General features: G+C 38.3%; 1 protein-coding gene across 1 annotated transcript in view; it reads left to right on the top strand.

Annotated features, from left to right (window-relative positions):
• The window catches only part of c5 (complement component 5), a 103609-nt gene that overhangs the window by 58000 nt on the left and 26740 nt on the right, over positions 1 to 18869 (top strand). Inside the window, exons 19-29 of the mRNA XM_063073453.1 lie at positions 1216 to 1298; positions 1390 to 1529; positions 2640 to 2870; positions 9502 to 9562; positions 9656 to 9745; positions 9996 to 10208; positions 11310 to 11388; positions 13335 to 13494; positions 13595 to 13690; positions 14928 to 15099; positions 16712 to 16911. Coding sequence (XP_062929523.1) covers positions 1216 to 1298; positions 1390 to 1529; positions 2640 to 2870; positions 9502 to 9562; positions 9656 to 9745; positions 9996 to 10208; positions 11310 to 11388; positions 13335 to 13494; positions 13595 to 13690; positions 14928 to 15099; positions 16712 to 16911 — 1525 coding nt within the window. The remainder of the gene's footprint in view (positions 1 to 1215; positions 1299 to 1389; positions 1530 to 2639; positions 2871 to 9501; positions 9563 to 9655; positions 9746 to 9995; positions 10209 to 11309; positions 11389 to 13334; positions 13495 to 13594; positions 13691 to 14927; positions 15100 to 16711; positions 16912 to 18869) is intronic.

Genomic DNA, 18869 nt, shown 5'->3' with positions numbered 1-18869 from the left:
CAAACAATTGGTTTATTGATCATTACAGAATGTTGCTCTAGCGTTTCCTACTCCCTCCCCTCTCCTTTCCCACTTTCCCAACCATAATTCCCCTCCCACTGTCCCTTTCCCACTCTCAATCTACAAATGTCAAAATCAGGTATACCATTATTCACATATATCATAAAATTTGTTTTTTTTCCCACAGCAGTAGTGCAGTGTAATACATAAAGTGACCTCAGTACTGTGCCATATATATGAGCCAAAGACTTTTGCACAGTACTGTGCATAAAAAGATATGCATCAGAACTAGCTAATGAAGACATTCCTGTGTAATAATGCAAGATGGATAACCTGAGTAAACTACGTCAGATATAAACAAATAAAAATTACAATCTTGTGTCTTTTTTAATGTTTTGTTGAATCCCGGAAGTTTTAGCTATTGAGTTGCTATTTTCCAGTGGCTGGGCTCAGAGCATCAGGTACAATACTTGTCAAGAATAACGCAGTTAAACATTCATCTGAAGAGTTTTACAACTTTGAGCTAGTACCAACAATCTGTAAAGTCTTGAAGCAGATGAAGCAGGCAGTTTTCAGACCTAATTATGTAAAACATAGATGCTTGGTAACAACATATTGTATGTTTAAAAAAAAGATCTAGTGTTTTCTTGGTGTATATGATGAATAAACTCTTTGTTTTGAAATGTTGGTAATAATCGATACCTATACCCAGCTGGAAGCTCAAGAAGAGTTTATTTGTCATACTGTATGTACTTACAATCTCAGTTCTTTTACCACAGGTATCCATAGTAAGTACTAGACTTGATGAAATGAAAATGAATTCAACAGTTGAATAACAACATTCATTTAAAAGAAATTTTATTTATTTCTTTAATCCCTTTTTGTTCACTAATTTGTTAAGGTGTAATGGTCAAATATAAAGTAAATTTAAGAAAAACAGCAGAAACTTCAAAATAATATTCTACAGATTTGCTTGGTATTCTTCAAATAATCTGTCTGTATTCACAAATAAAATATTTGTTCTGTATCTATCTATCTACCCCCATGGTTAGATATTTAATTCGCTTCTCAATATTCTAGATTTTAGATGATTACGCAATAAACTAGATTGATAAATTCATGGATTTATGCTGTTTCCATATATAGTGAATATACAATTCAGACTTTATAAATACTGTACATTGATACTGCTTTTTGTGCTCTGCATATGTTTAGTTCAGGTATTAAGGAGCTGATCAAAAATTTGCCTGATTCACTGACTACTTGGGAAGTGCAAGGAGTTGGAATGTCTGAGGCTGGTAGGTTAACAACTGGACAATTTTAGAGGTTGTCAATATTAAGTACCTTATTCAATTTAACCAAAATGCTTGATTCTTCTCTTTTATGCAGGTGTATGTGTTGCTGAACCAATAAAGATGACAGTTTATCAAGATGTGATTCTAAAAGCAAAAATACCTTATTCTGTTGTGCGAGGGGAACAAGTTCAACTACGAGCCTCTGTGTATAATTATAAGTCGGAGAGCATATTGGTACATCTTAAATGTTCATCATTTTTTCATGACTTCTTTATTAGGAAAATACAGTACTATGCTATTGGCTATATGTTGAGAGGAGTCTGACAGCACAGGCTTAGTTCCTCCCTTACTTTGCTTAAGTAAATTCATTTTTTATCCAAGTGTTCATTTAAAGTTCAAGATGAAAACAAAGATCTTAGTATCTTAATAACAGTGCTAGGTAAATGGATCACACAGCCAGGCCAGGGCTGGTGGTGGAAGCAGATACAATATGATATTCAACAGGTTTTTAGCTAGATGAGTGAACATGCAGGGAGTGGAAGGATATGAATCATGTTCAGGCAGAAGTAATTAGGTAATTTGGCATCCTGCTTGGCACAGATGTCATGGATCTCTATTCTGTGCTGTATTTTTTCTATGTTCTAATATAAAGTTGCATAAATATGCCCTAAAGAATGTGGCATTGGTTGTTCATATAACTGAAATAAAACAGTCCTATGGAGTTCAAAATTTAGTTTGACTAAAATCAATGTAATTTTGTGCACATCTTTATATTGGAAGCAATTTAGAGAAGGTCTGCCGGACTGAAAACTAGATGGCATAGTTTACTTACGAGAAAATATTGGTCAGCCTTGCTTATATAGAAATTTGATTAAAACATTTGAGGTCCTGAAGAGAGTTAATATACTGGACATAGAGAGGGCATTTCCTATTATTGAAGTAAGAAAACTGTGATTACTGTTTAAAAATAAGGTGAGGTGGATTTTTTTTCTCACACAGATGATTGTGAATCTTTGGAACCTTTCCTCAAAGTGTAAACTAAGTCTTTGTATATTTTTAAGGGAAAGGTGGATAGATTATTGATAGGCAAATAATTGAAAGATTACTATAGTAAGCTATAATGTGGAGTTGAGGTTACAGTCAAATCAGCTACAATCATATTGAATAAAGGGTCATGGACTACTCCTGTACCTAATTAAAATGGTGTGTATTTGCACCTACATTGCACACAATACACATTATGGAAGTTGAAGTTGGAACTTTGCCTTATAGGTGACAATGATACCAGTTAAGTGCATGAGTATTCCTCTCTCCAGCAACTAATTAACATCGTTTTGTTTAAAGGTTTGTGTACAAATGAGTACAGAAGAGGGAACGTGTTTATTCAAAGGCTCTCGTACAAGTGCTGAAGGAAAACAGAAAACTGCTTGCCAAAGGAAAGCCTTGGAAGGTTTCTCAGCACTCCCATTCACATTCACTATATTGCCCCTGAAAATAGGTGTTCACAGCATAAATTTCACACTGAATACTGAATATACTATAAATGAAGTTACAGTGCTTAAGTTGCGTGTGGTGGTATGTAACTACTTTTCAATTTATTATCTTCTTTCTAAAAAAAAGGAAGTAACATAAAAGGACAAATTTAAATTAAACTGTGAATCCTGTTTTATGACATTACACAAATGGAAATTAGAGACTGACAATGTTCATATTTGTCGTAGTAAATCTAAAGTGGTACAAATGAAGGTTCATTAGGTTTATTTCAAGAGTCACTAAGCTGCGCAGGACAGACCACCAAAATGATTTCTGCTAGGACAACAATAGGACTACAAATAGATTGAAATTTTGATCACTAACTGCACTGTAAATAAGTATGTGTGGAATTCTGTGAAGCCAATTGTATACATTGTAAAACTTGTCCAAACTTCTGGCAGAAGTAGGACCAAATGGCCATAAGACATTGGAGCAGAATTACTGTACAGTAAATGCACTAAATGGTACTATTAGATTGAAAAGAATTCCCAAGCATATCACAGACTGAAATTAAAGTAACTGGTGGTGTGAAACAGCTGAGAGCAATTTCAAAGTTTCTGCAGAAATTAAATTTTATGAAAATGAAAGTTATTAGGAAAATGGATGTAATGAACAGATTGAGGAATGAATCATAGTGTTAAAAGAGTAAAGACTCAAAGGGATTTTAAAACTGCTGTTTTCAGGAGATATTGGGCAGAAATTCAATCTCATAACTCTTAAATAACTGGGATGCTTGTTGAAAATTGACTTAACCAAGGATGGAATAATTATATAATTATTCCACCCTTAATTATTAATATAATAATTATAATTTTTAACTTTACTGGTTCCATCCTTGGTTAAGTCAATTTTTAACAAGCATCCCAGTTCATTTAAGAGTTGTGTGATTGAATTTCTGCCCAATATCTCCTGGAAACAGTAGTTTTAAAATCCCTTTGCATCTTTACAGTACTTAGTTTTTACTATTCTAGTTTTATCTGATACCATCCTGTTTAAAGGGCCAACTCTCAAACTGCATTTTTGCCTTCTCTGATTTTCTACAGCCTTCAGTACAGCATAATGCAGCATGGATAGAGCAATGGATGATTGGCAGGAAGCAAAGAGTGGGAATTGTCATGGTCTGGTCTGTGAAGTCCGCATTCCAGTTCATGGTCTGGTCCATTGATCCGTATTCCAGGTTTTCCAGTTTTCCCTTGTCCTGTTGTGTGCCTTAATTGAGGCACATGATTCTGATTTTGGGCTGGCTACATAAATAGCTCCTGGGTTCAGCTTTAGTTGCTGGACTGTTCCCTTCCCTTCACCTTCCTCCTAAAGCCTCTGCATGAAGCCTTGCCTGCAACCTCACCTATGTCCTTGTCTGTATCACTGTCAAGTTCTACTGCTGGAGCAAGACCAGAGCCTTGCTGTGTCTAGATAAGGAACTATCTATTGTTGTTTGGAACTGTCTCTGTGTCCACGCCTTTGCTAGGTAGGTCCGGCTGTTTGCCGTTACCTTATGTTGGGAACCGACTCTGTGTCCACGCATTCGCTAGGTAGGTCTGGCCGTTTACCGCTACCTTGTGTTGGGAACTGTCTCTCTGTGTTGTGTGTATGAGTCCCAGCCCTACATCCTGTTCCCAAGGAGGGATCCCGGCTCTGTGTTCCATGTTCCTGTTTCCCTCGACCAAGGCTCTGTGTTCCTGTCTCCCTTGACCAAGTCAAGGCTTTGTGTTCTCTTCCTTTCCATGTACCTCGCCCAGCCTAGTACTGGGGTTCCCTCGTCCTGTCCAGGAGTCTCTCATCCTGTCCAAGCCACATCCAAGAACCTCGTCCTGTCCAAGTCAAGGCTTTGTGTTTCTGTCATAAGGGGGTGCTGGGAACGGGCCCAAATGCAAGACACAGGCCCTGAAGTACTAGTCCAGGCTCCTTGTTCCTAGTTTCTTGTCCGGGTTCCGTGTTTCTTGTCCATGTCCTAGCCCAGGCCCTACATCCTAGTCTCGTCCAGGGCCTGTGTCAATGTCCAGCGTCCTTTCTTCCCCACTTCCCTTGCTTTTTTGAGACTCCAAGTCCTGTTCCTAGTACTTCAGGGTCTGTGTCTCACATTTGGATTTGCTCCCAGTGCCCCCTTATGACAGGAATAAAGGGAGCCTTTTCTGATTGGCTGCAGGTGACTAGTGTTCCACAGGGATCTGTGTTGGGATCACTTCTTCTTATGTTATATTTCAGTGATTCAGATGACAGAATTGATGGCTTTGAGGTCGTGTTTGCGGACAATGCAAAGATAGGTGGAGGAATAGATAGTGTTGAAGAAGTAGGGAGGCTATAGAAGGACTTTGACAGATTAGGAGAATGGACAAAGAAGTGGCAGATGGAAAACAGAGTCAGGAAGTGTATGGTTATGCACTTTGTAGAAGAACTAAAAGTGTAGACTTTTTTTATATGGAGAGAAAATTAAAAAATCTGAGATGCAAAAGAACTTGGGAGTCCTTGTGCAGGATTCCCTAAAGGTTAATCTGCAGGTTGAGTTGGTGGTGAGGAAGGCAAATGCAATGTTAGCATTCATTTTGAAAGGACTAGAATTTAACAGCATGGATGTAATGTTGAAGCATTATAAGGCGCTAGTAAGGCCTCCCCTGGAGAATTGTGAGCAGTTTTAGGCCCCTTATCTAAGAAAGGATGTGCTGACATTGGAGAAGGTTCATGAGAATGATTCCGGGAATGAAATACGAGGAGCAGTTAATGGCTCTGGGCCCTTATTCACTGGAGTTCAGAAGAATGAGGGGGATCTTATTGAAACCTATTGAATGTTGAAAACGCAAACACGAGGAAATCTGCAGATGCTGGAATCTCAAGTAACACACATAAAAATTGCTGGTGAATGCAGCAGGCCAGGCAGCATCTCTAGGAAGAGGTACAGTCGTCGTTTCGGGCCGAGACCCTTCATCAGGACTAGCTGAAAGAAGAGATAGTAAGAGATTTGAGAGGGGGAGGGGGAGATCCAAAATGATAGGAGGAGACAGGAGGGGAGGGGTGGCTCTAAGAGCTGGAGAAGGGAGAGGATCATGGGACGGGAAGCCTGGGGAGAAAGAGAATGGGGGAGGGGAGCCTGGAGGGTGGAGAGCAGGCAAGGAGTTATAGTGAGAGGGACAGAGGGAGAAAAAAGAGAGAGAGGGAAAAAAGGGGGGAAAATAAAAAAATATTAAAAATATATTAATTAAATAAATAAGGGATGGGGTGTGAAGGGGAGGAGGGGCATTAACAGAAGTTAGAGAAGTCAACATTCATGCCATCAGGTTGGAGGCTACCCAGATGGAATATAAGGTGTTGATCCTCCAACCTGAGTGAGGCTTCATCTTGACAGTAGAGGAGGCCGTGGATAGACATATCAGAATGGGAATGGGATGTGGAATTAAAATGTGTGGCCACTGAGAGATCTTGCTTTCTCTGGTGGACAGAGTGTAGGTGTTCAGCGAAATGGTCTCCCAGCCTGCGTCGGGTCTCGCCAATATATAGAAGGCCGCACCGGGAGCACCGGACGCAGTATATCACCCCAGCTGACTCATAGGTGAAGTGTCGCCTCACCTGGAAGGACTGTCTGGGGTCCTGAATGGTGGTGAGGGAGGAAGTGTAAGGGCATGTGTAGCACTTGTTCCGCTTACAAGGATAAGTGCCGGGAGGGAGATCGGTGGGAAGGGATGGGGGGGATGAATGGACAAGGGAGTCGGGTAGGGAGCGATCCCTGCGGAAAGCAGAGGGGAGGGAGGGAAAGATGTGCTTAGTGGTGGGATCCCGTTGGAGGTGGCGGAAGTTACAGAGAATAATATGTTGGATCCGGAGGCTGGTGGGGTGGTAGGTGAGGACAAGGGGAACCCTATTCCTAGTGGGGTGGCGGCAGGATGGGGTGAGAGCAGATGTGCGTGAAATGGGGGAGATGTGTTTGAGAGCAGAGTTGATGGTGGAGGAAGGGAAGCCCCTTTCTTTAAAAATGGAGGACATCTCCTTCGTCCTGGAATGAAAAGCCTCATCCTGAGAGCAGATGCGGCGGAGACAGAGGAATTGCGAGAAGGGGATGGCATTTTTGCAAGAGACAGGGTGAGAAGAGGAATAGTCCAGGTAGCTGTGAGAGTCCATAGGCTTATAGTACACAATGTCCCATCTCCCCTTCGTACCCCATCCATTATTTATTTAATTTTTATTATTATTAATTTTTTTCCTTTTCTCTCTCTCTCTCTCTCTCTCTCTCTCTCTCTCTCCTTTTTCTCCCTCTGTCCCTCTCACTATACTCCTTGCCCATCCTCTGGGCTTCCTCCCTCCCCCTTTCTTTCTCCCTAGGCCTCCCGTCCCATGATCCTCTCATATCTCTTTTGCCAATCAACTTTCCAGCTCTTAGCTCCATTCCTTCCCCCTCCTGTCTTCTCCTATCATTTCGGATCTCCCCTCCCCCTCCCACTTTCAAATCTCTTACTACCTCTTCTTTCAGTTGTCCTGACGAAGGGTCTCGGCCCGAAACGTCGGCTGTACCTCTTCCTATAGATGCTGCCTGGCCTGCTGCGTTCACCAGCAATTTTTATGTGTGTTGCTTGAATGTTGAAAAGCCTTGGTAGAGTGGATGTGGAGAGGATGTTTCCTCTGGTAGGGGAGTCTAGGACCAGAGGGGACAGACTCAGAATAGATGAATGAACATTTAGAATGGAGATAAAGAGGAATTTCTTTAGCCAGAGAGAAATTCTGTGGAATTCATTCCCACAGGAGGCTGTGAAGGCCAAGTCATGGACATATTTAAGGCAGAGGTAGATAGATTCTTGATTATTCAGGGCATGAAGGGATACCGGAGGAATGCAGGAGATTGGGGCTGAGAGGGAAATGTATCTGCCATAATGAAATGGCGAGCAGATTTCGATGGGCCAAATGGCCTAATTCTACTCCTGTATCTTGTGGTCTTATTAAGACTATATGTTCCCTATTACTTTGTCTGTGGTGCTGCAGTTACACTGTTCACCATTGGCTTCCTTGCTTTAAGATCTTTCCAGCCTTCAATCGCTTCCCTCCAGCACTTCTCGTAGTTGGCTGCTTGCAGATGCTTTAGAAACTCTTTCAAACCCTGTTCTTAAGGATCGAAGACTTCATCTACCTTCTGTTCATACCAGAGGTGGAGTGGGCACAGGCAATTGCCAGGATTGCTAACTTTTCCAGCATAGGTTTCGGAACGACATGAATATAGTCTCCTTGGCAAAACTTTTGTCCAGTCCATGGCAATAGCATGAAGGGCTACTTAATTAAAACTTGCTGGGCTGCATTCTAATAACTGTGAGGATTAACAATACACCAATAAATGATGGCTGAAATTGGTAATATCAATTTCAGAGCATCATTACCCAAAGAAAACTGACAATACTGTTCTGTGAATCATTCTGTTAGAAGCTTTGTTCTTTATGTGATTTTCACAAACAGTATTAGAGTAGTTTGCAATACTATTAAATAACAATGAAACAGGGCAAAGTACTTTCTTGCTGCAGATGTCAATAGAGATTGGCAGGAATTATGGCATTAGTGGAACAGGATTTTATTCAGGATTTGTTGTGAGTGACTAAATTTTGAATGTATAGGAGCTTATGCAAAGTGGTTATTGAAGGAGAGGGCTTAAAATTGGTAATATTTGAAAAGACTAAAGTTCAAAAAAAATATGGGTACAAAATTAAATGGCATTAAGGATTGAGGATGAGATAGGCATTCAGTGATTTTGGAGCCTAAGTCAGTGAAAGAATCTGAATTCTCAACTCAGGGGTGAGTTGCCAATGGTGCTATCTCATTAAATCAATAAATTCAGTCTGTATTGATTTTTGAAGCTCAGATCTTTGCTACATCACACCATTAATTTAATTATTTAACTTCTTGAGGTGTTGTGGAACTATTGTAAAAGATTTTAAAGTTTCTAAGTTCATGAGTGCATTTCAGAAAACCTATAGGCCAGGTGTACCCAACCTGGGATCCACGGACCCTTGGTTACTGGTAGAGGTCCATGGCATAACAAAGGTTGGGAAGTCCTGCTATAGATTAATGTGTTAATCATTTTCATAAAGTTTAGCCGTAGTTGCACACTGACACAGACTGTCACCATGCCAAACTGACCATTAATTGTAACTAGTTTGATGAGATTTACAAATGTCAATATAGGAATTCATGTTAATACAATGAAGTTGAAAAAGTAGGTTTGAAAACAGAGTCAGATATACATTTACACATCATAGTGCATTGTCCTTGTTTTATACCTAGACATATCTCTGTCTGATAACATTGAATATTGATAGGTTTAATTTAAGCATATACACTGTTGAAGTTAGCTCCCATGTATTAGTTGTTGATTATTGGTAAATCATTGGTCCTTGCATTTATCACAGTTTAACATGGTGGCATTTAGCATCCATTATCACTACTCCAGAACAAAAAAGTGAATCCAAGAAGAAATAAAAAATCTTTAATGTAAATATTGCTGTTGAAGTTACACCTTATAATTAAAATGATGTTAATGCCTTGAATCAAACTGATAGATTAATTTTGAACCTCTCAGTGAAGCAGTGTCTTCTCTTCACAGTTACTCTTGGTTACTAAGTAAATGTCAGATATTCTTTATTAACAGGCATTATTTTGTGCTTTGGTGTTGATGTTCATGGTTAATTTCTGATTTATTCTGCAGCCTGAAGGAATTAAGAAAGAGAAGAACTATGCCTACATATTGGATCCAGCCAATGTCTTGGGTCTGTTTTTTATTGTTTCCAACTTAATATTTAATATAATGTTTCATTTTAAGAACTATTCTGACTAATGTTTATATTTTCATTTTCTTTTAGGCACTTTAGTGAGAAGGGTTGAAATTCCATTAAGAACACCATTAAATATTCTCCCAAATATAGTACCACAAAATGTGCTAACAGTGCAAGGTATTATTGCGGCTCTTTGATTAGTCAAGGAATTGTAAAATAAAGTTTTCTATTAAATATATTGAAATATGTGGTGACTTATATCCCAACAAAAATGTGAATTATTTTGTGTATAAGCCTTGATCTGAGCAAAGATGTGTTTATATCTAAATTTCCCTTTCAGGTGCTTTCTATCTTGTTCATTTCTGGCAATTTGTTTAATACAGTAGATGTCAGTAATGCTGAACTGTGCTTTACTGAAATTTTACAGGTGACATCATTGGTGAAGCAATGTCTATAGCTTTAGATCCTCAGGGTGTTCACAAACTAATCGATCTACCCTATGGCTCGGCTGAATCAGAGGTATTTAATGTTGCCCCAGTCTACTTCATTTATAACTACCTGGAGAAGACCAATAATTGGAATGTGATGGGATCAAACTACAGGTTGACACAGCTGAAAATGAAGAAAAAAATGAGAGAGGGTGTGTACTATTTTATACACAACTTTTTCAGATAAGGAACATATTCAGTTTTTCCCTATGGCTCAATAGGTAAAAACTGGATGTTACATTATTGAAGAACAACAGAACAAAGAGTTCTGTTTGACTGTCTACTAACATTGAACTTCAGAGGAATACAGATTATGTGATAAGTGGAATCCCCCAGCACTCTGTTTTGAGTTCCTAACTATTCCTTCATTTCCTTCCTCATCTGGAAGAGGACAGCAATGTAACTAATTTGAAAATGATGCAAAGATGTACATAAACACAGAAAAATACAGCAAGAATAAACACGGTCCCCTTTTTCCTGTGCCCACCATTCATCATTTTTCTAGTGATATAGGAGGCCTTCAAGTCTATATAAACTTGTAGAACAATCCTTTTATCGACCTATAACCTGTTCTCTGCCTGTCAGTTCCCCTTCCTCTTTGATTCTACTACCAATGTGTATAATCTATTGTAACTAATGGGATGTGGGAGGCAACTGGAGAATCTAGGGAAATTCAATATAGTCACTGATTGAATATAGAAATGCCACACAGAGAGTTCAGGTGGTCAAGCTCAATCCTGAATCACTGGAGCTGCTAGGCAACAGCACTACATGGGAGCAGGGAGCAAAACAGGAAATAAACTCGAAATAGGTTAGTAATAATTTGCTGAAATCTCATAAAGAAAAGTGGAGAAAAAAGACTCTGTGTAGGAAATATGCCAAGGCAAATAATGTGTAAAGCTAATTAATTATGAGGATTTAAAAAATAACCTTGTTCCTGTTCATGACTTTTAAATTTGCTTTTATGTTGATAAAAAGGAACTGATGTTATCCATGCAAAGAAGCAATCTGTAGTTAATCATAAGATTATTGTAAATCCACTCTATTTATAATGGTGTGGTGGAGGAGGATTTAATGGTCCAACAAAGGGAGTCTCCATTGCTTTTGATATGGTAAAATTGCTAAATCGCACATACTGATTACAAGTTAATTAAGGAAATGTATGCAGCCCCCATATATAATCAAATATATCTATCATACATTCTTTCTTTTATTTGATATCAATCTGTGTATTTCTTTTTGATTGTGTAAAGGTATTACAAATATCATGTCTTTCTACATCAAAAATGTTCACTCATATAGCTTGTGGAAGGGTCGAGAGTCCAGCACATGGTAAGTTCTACTGAGTAAAATTCCTTTTTTCCATATGGCACTTGGATTATCTTAATTGCAAAATAATATCTTAAATAACTGTTTAAAGCATATCTGAACTAGATTAAAATTTAAAAATGTTAATTAAATGTGTTGGTTTAGAATCTTATTGTTCAAAGATATTTTCACTTCCAACTTTAAATTATTCTGCCGAATCAAAACAAAATCCCCCATTTTTAGAATTTGCCTTTCTGCTGTCAATTTGGTTTAATCCTGAGAGTATTTTAAATAGCATTCAATACGTTTTCCTGAAATAAATCCAGTTTTTAAAGTTAAGTGAATGAAATGTAGTCAGTCAAAATTAACAAATTAATGATTTTAGAAATAGCACAATTAAAACAAAAACAAAGTCCATTTTAGTGCAAAGTGATCTAAGTGGTTATAGTATTGTAGTGATTATAGTTGTGCCAGTTAGTTCAAGAAACGAATGGTTGAAGGGAAGTAGCTGTCCTTAAACTTGGTGGTGTTTAAGGCCAGTGATGTTGTGGGGATGGAACTGGACTCTCTGATGGTGGTGTCTGAAAAGAGGATGCTGTCCAAGTTGCATGCCATCTTGGACAATGTCTCCCATCCACTACATATTGTACTGGTTGGGCACAGGAGTACATTCAGCCAGAGACTCATTCCTCCGAGATGCAGCACTGAGCGTCATAGGAAGTCATTCCTGCCTGTGGCCATCAAACTTTACAACTCCTCCCTTGGAGGGTCAGACACCCTGAGCCAATAGGCTGGTCCTGGACTTATTTCCTGGCATAATTTGCATATTACTATTTAACTATTTATGGTTTTATTACTATTTAATTATTTATTGTGCGACTGTAACGAAAACCAATCTCCCCCCGGGATCAATAAAGTATGACTATGACTATGACTATGGCTATGTGTGGGACTTCAAGTTACTTAATCTTCTGCCTAATGGTAGCTATGAGAAGATGGCATACTGTAGATGATGGGAATCTTTGATGATGGATGTTTTCTTTAGATTAGGCACCTCCTGTGGACACTACCAATGGTGGGGAGAGGTGTGCCTTTCGTGTATTGGGTGGAGTTCACTATCCTCTGTGGCTTCTTACATTTTTGTGCATTCAAATTGCCCAGCCAGAGCATGATGCAACCAGTCAGGATACTTTCAGCAATACATCTGCAGAAGATTGTTGGAGTGCTCATTAACAAGCCGATCCTCGTTAACCTCCTAAGAAAGTAAAGACCATAAGACATAAGAGAAGAATGAGACCATTCGGCCCATCAAGTCTGCTCTGCCATTCTATCATGGCTGATTCATTATTCCTTTCAACCGCATTCTCCTGCCTTCTTCTGGTAAAGATGCTGGCATTTTCATTGTGGCTGCATCTATGGCTGGGGCCCAAGACAGGTCATCTGATATGTTAAAACCCAAGAATTTAAAGCAGAGTGTATCCTTGTATACTTAAAGTATGTGTCTGTTAAGTCCACATTTCTGTATGTTTGAAGCCTGGTTTCCAGTCATCTTGGATCTGATTGCCTTCAGACCAGGCTCTATACTATGTCAATATCATGTGTTACCTAATGTGCAATGACCATGTCACATTAAACACCTTCTGCTCCTTCGGAATGAAGTCATTGTCAATCTTGAGGAACTGCCTAAGACAGAGTAGCTTTCTGCTATATCATTATAAACCTTTACAATTTAAGACATCACAGTATTGCAAATACAAAGATTCTGACTGGTAGCTTGTACCCTACTTTTAATTGAAAACTTTAAATTTACTAAGACTGCAATTTATGTAAACTTATACATTTCTGTTCATACTTATAGATGAGATATATTCACTGTTATCATAGTAGTGTTATTTTTTCATGGCTTTGCATGCCATTAAATTCTGCCATATTTTGCATTAATCAAAATAGCCTGTTTCTTTATTTCTCAGGTTAACAGCTTTTGTATTAAGGGTGATTGCACAAGTCAGTGAATACCTCTCACTGGATAAACAATTAATATGTAAAACAGTATTTTGGCTCATCCGTAACTGCCAAAACTCTGATGGATCCTTCAGAGATAGTTACAGTTATATTCCAATACAATTACAGGTTAGTGCAGAACTGAGCTTGAGTTTTAATGAGAAATCTCACTCATGATCCACAGAAGATATTTACAGTGGTAATTTTATACCCAATATGTTTATTACAGGGTTCACTGAAGGAAAAATCTTTGGATAAAACAATGTTTCTGACTGCATTTACCAATATTGCCATTCAGAAAGCATTTCCCTTCTGTAGTACTGAAGTAAGTGAAAATAAAACCATGCACAGTGTAATCCTCTTTGCATGATAATTGATACAAGATATAATATCAATGAATTATTCAGTGAATGTACTCTAATCTTATTTCAAATATTTGGTACAACTGTAAGAAAACTATCACCCACTTCAAGCAGAATTTTATTTAAATCTTAGGTTCTGTTAAAATGTTGAGGTGTTATTTTTATGTATATATCAGAAAGTAACTTGGTGAAATGTAATTTGGATGCAATAACATAAAGATATACAATTATTCATTAATGAAGTATTGATCTTGTAGATGTGTCAATTGTACTGCTTGGCAAGTTGTTCAGTCATAACAAGGTGCAGGCTTTATTTTAATACATAAACAAATAACTACTTACACTGTGGAAGTATGCTGGAAATTCACAGCAGGTCAGGTAGCATCTGTGGAGAGAGAAACTGGAATCCGAATCAGGTTTAGTATCACAGGGATATTTCGTGAAATTTATTGGTTATGCAGCAGCTGTACACTGAAGTACATAAAAAAACTGTAAATTGCAGTAAGTTTTTAATATATATTTAAAAAGTTAAATTATATAAGTAGTGGAAAAAGAGGGGGGAAAAGTAGTGATGTAGTGTCATGGGTTCAATGTCCATTCAGAAATCTGATAGTAGAGGGGAAGAAGCTGTTCCTGAATCATTGAGTGTGTGTCTTTAGGCTCTGTACCTCCTCCCTAATGGTAGCAATGAGAAGAGGGCATGTCCTGGGTGATGGGGGTCCTGGGTGATGGATGCTGCCTTCTTGAGGCATCAGTTCTTGAAGATGTCCTGAATGCTGGAGATGCTGTTTCCTATGATGGAGCTGACTGAGTTAACAACTTTCTGCAGCTTATTTCGATCCTGTGCACTGCCCCCCACCCTCCCGTAGTAGACATTGATGCAGCCAGTTAGAATACGTTTCATAGTACATCTGCAGAGGTTTGCAGGTGTCTTTGGTGAGATACCAAATCCCCTCAAACTCCTAATGAAATATAGCCACTGCCTTTCTTTGTAATTGCATCGAATTTTGTTTTCATTATGTTTTTTTTTATTGTTTGGATTGAGTCACCAGGAAATACAGCAGAATGGGAAACTTTATGAAAGTAAATGAGTCATTGCGCACTGAGCTGGGTGGGTCAAGATAGGAGAGAAATAAAAATTGAGCCAATTGTCCAGTTTTCTAAAATGTTCTCCAAATATTTTAACTGATTCATTTTTAGGGAGTTAATAAAGCCATATATAAAGCCAATGAATACTTATCAAACAATCTGGATAATGTGAAGAGTACACTTGTATTGGCTATAACTGCATATGCACTGGCATTGAAAGACCATCGATCACGCTCTTCTTATCGAGCCTTGGAAAAACTGAAGTTTGAAGCTTTTGTAATAGGTAATCATAACTATTACATATATAGTATTATATATCAAAAGAATTTAATGAACCCTATTATTTATGCTAATATTTAAATAAGTACAAACACAAAACAGAGGGTAAATTGAAAGCAACACACGCAAAATGCTGGAGGAACTCAGCAGGCCAGGCAGCATCTATGGAAAAGAGTAAACATCTAAGGTAAATTGAAAGTATTGTTTCACAGGATCAGTGCCAGTTTTACCAGTGTTAACCACTTCCATTAAAATTTTAAGTGTAGTAATTAGAAGTATTATTTCTAAATCTGTTGATGGTACTAAATTTGAAATATAAATAGTAAAGAAAATTGTAGTAAATACAAGAAGACATTAATAAACTTTTAGAAAGGAATGATAAATTAAAGTTCAGTACATTTAAGTGAGAATTTTGGTTGGAAGGAAGGAAGCCATATTTTGCTTGTATAAAAGGAGTCTCAAGTAAGTGGATGAGCAGAGAGATCTTGGTGTACAGACATACAAAACACTAAAACGGAAACACTGGATGCTCCTTCACAGTGGAAGACACAAGTTTTGCAGGGGTAAAGGAGAAACAAAGATCTAGTGAAAGCAGAGGAAATTCAGATCTTTAATATCACTCACTGAAATGTATTGAAAAAAATCCAAGGATGCTAAAGATGGTTACCAACACACTCATGATGGCCTTCCAAAATGCCGTAGATTCTGATATAATCCAGCAAATGTAACAGCTACTTTTAAGTGCTGCTGGCAAACTATGTTTGCTGTTCACTGCTTTTGTGCTTTGTGTCTATATGACATACAATAGGCCCTTCAATTTACTGAGTCTGTGTCAACCATCAATCACTCATTTACACCAATGCTACATAAATTCCATTTTCCATTCTCTCCATATCCCCATTAACTCTTCCCAGATTCTATCACTGTCCTGCATACTTAAGGCAATCTTCTAACAGTGGGGTATGGGAGGAAATGGAAGCAGCTTGAAAACAGCCAGGTGGTTGCAAGGAGAACTTGTAACTTCCACACAAATAGTCTCAGTCATCATACTGTGAAGCAATGATAATATTAGCCGTGCCTTTGTGCCACTGTGATAATTTGATGATTTTTCAACATTTCTACGTTCATACCTCATGCTTCGATCCCAGCTGACATTTAAATAGAACCTATCTGGAAATGCCCTTTTGATATTTCAAGCATTTTTGTACTCCTTTTTAAATAGCATGAAAGGGGAACTGCATATATTACATACAAGTACTGCATAAAACTTAATTTTGAAATATAACAATTCACGTATATGCTTCAAGGATTCTTTTTGAAATTACTGTACTTAACTTATACAGTAGCTGGGAGGCAGTAGTGCTAATACTGGAAACCGGTCACATTTCTCTCCATGAAGAGTACAAAGCAAATCCTCTATACTCGTTGTATATATGAGATTTCACAAATACAAAAATGTGAAATATAATGAAATGAAACATGCCCAAAAAATTCTTAATGCATTGCAAAGTGTGAAGATTCCATTCACTTTTATAAGGTGCAGATGCAAAACTGAATAATTGCAAGTGTTTTCTTAAGAAGTGTGCAACTTATGCTTCATATTTACAATTCTACAGGTCAGCCCCCTGTACGTCGTTACTGGAAAGACACTCCAAAACTTGGGACTTCTACCAGTGAAGTAACAGCACAAGTGGTGCAAACAACATCATATGCTCTTCTGGCTGTGTTGCTTTCCACTGATAAGAGATATGGAAACCCCATTGTTAAATGGCTTACTGAACAACAGCGTTACGGTGGTGGATTTCTTTCAACACAAGTAAATACAACAGTTACTATAAAGTCATTAGCAGTCAAACCGATAAAAATTATGTATAACATTTAAGTACTATCACTATTAGCACCTGTTAAAAATACAACAGTTACAACTAGGTGGGATAGAAATTTGTGCGTACTCCTGTAACCTAAACATCTAATACAATAGTGATTAATCGCTGTACAATTAATCTTCTGAAACTCAGTTCCACTGCAGTCAATGAAAAACAGAATTCTGGAACAGAAGCACAACATGAAACCACCATTATCTTGTGTGTTTAGCAGATGGGACTGATTACAAGAATCTTCCCTTATATTTAAATAAACAGTTTTTGATTCAGTTAATTAAATCTATTGAAGTTTTAATTGTCACCTCTGGCATTATTCACAAGTCAGGGTATTTTGAAAGTTTATTTATGGTATGTTGAGAGATGATGAACTACATACAGTATTAGGGTTTTTTTTTGTGTGCCATACTCTGCCAGAGCCTCGGCGACCACTTATTTTTTCAAGTGGTTGTCTTGGAGGAAAGATTCTGCGAGTGGTCCCCCACGTCCTTCTCACAGCGCAGTGTTTTTTTTTTACGAGGCCGAGTTGCGAGCTCGTCACTCAACCCGGTACGGATGGAAAGTGTATCCGGGAATGGCCTGACTGGATTCGAACACGGGATCCTTCGCTCTGGTGTCCAGCGCTGATGTCACTGTGCCACCAGCCAGACCATTTAATTTAAAATTTCCAGGAACCAACCAAAAACAGTGTATTTGTGCTTGAGACATACTTAAAAATTAAGTAACAAGTAACATATTATTAACTTTTTTTGCTTAAACCTTGAAATTCCTTATCAACATAATACTATTTTAAAGAATTACACTTTCTATTGCAGTGTTCACAAAATATTTTGTTAGGTTCCCTACTGTGCTGTGTCATTTTCAGTGTAGACACTTTTGGCTTGATCTTTTGCAGTGTTGCACAGCTGCCAGCTCTTAGCCTTATGGTTTCAACCTCAGCAGTCATATCTTTAAAGGAACACAGCTTCATAAGCAACTTTTACTCCAATTGCTGGGGAAAGCAAGTTCAAGAACAGCTGCGGCAAAGTTGACAGAGGAAAGGGAGAGTGCTCCTAGGGTCTCAGTAATGAGCCTGTCCAGACCACTGGAGAACATTTTCTGTAGGAGGAAATTTCCACAGAGACCCTCAAGAGTTCCAGCTGAATGTTCTTGTCAGGAGGTTGCCTGGAAGGTCTCTAGGAGGGATAACATCACAGGCATGAAAGGCCTAATTTGCAGAAAGAACGGCAACTGTATGCCCTTTCTTTGCCCATTCATATGAGCTGTAAGAAAAGTAGATGAAGTGTTCTCTCCCTCAGTATGAGGCTTAGTGACCCTTCGAAAAGTAGTTGTCAACAGCAGATTGTAAAATGTGGGACAGATCAGCAGCAACAGCAGCCTGAAAAGATCCTGAGGCTAGGAAGCTGAGAATAACAGTAAGCCTGTCTTTTACTACAGAGCATTCCAATAACGCATGAGCCTATATTTAGGTTGCAGGAAGTCACGGATCCCACTGCCTGTAAACATTGTTCCTCAGAGAAGTCCAGCCATGAGCATGTGACATTGTAAACTTTAGGTTGATAGGGCTTCAGATGAGAAGCCTTTCAATTCATCCTCTCAATGATCCATGTGACAATCTCCAGTGCCTGTGCCATCCAGCATGAGAAGCATTGGATGGAGCTAAGTCCCTCTGGCAATAGGATTGAAACAGAAAAATTACTGAAGGTGAGAAGTAAGCTCAATTGTAAGTGTTCAAAGTAAATTTATTATCTAAGTGCTTACATATTATTGTACACTACTCTGACATTCATTTTCTTGCAGGCATTGACAGTAGAACAAATAAATACAATAGAATCAATGAATTACTACACACAAACACTGACAACCAATGTGCAAAAGGAAACAAACTCTGCAA

Source organism: Mobula hypostoma, chromosome 21, assembly GCF_963921235.1.
Source record: "Mobula hypostoma chromosome 21, sMobHyp1.1, whole genome shotgun sequence".
Taxonomy (NCBI): Eukaryota; Metazoa; Chordata; class Chondrichthyes; order Myliobatiformes; family Myliobatidae; genus Mobula; species Mobula hypostoma.
The sequence above is the reverse complement of the archived record's forward strand: the minus strand, read 5'-3'. Positions and strand labels throughout refer to the sequence as shown.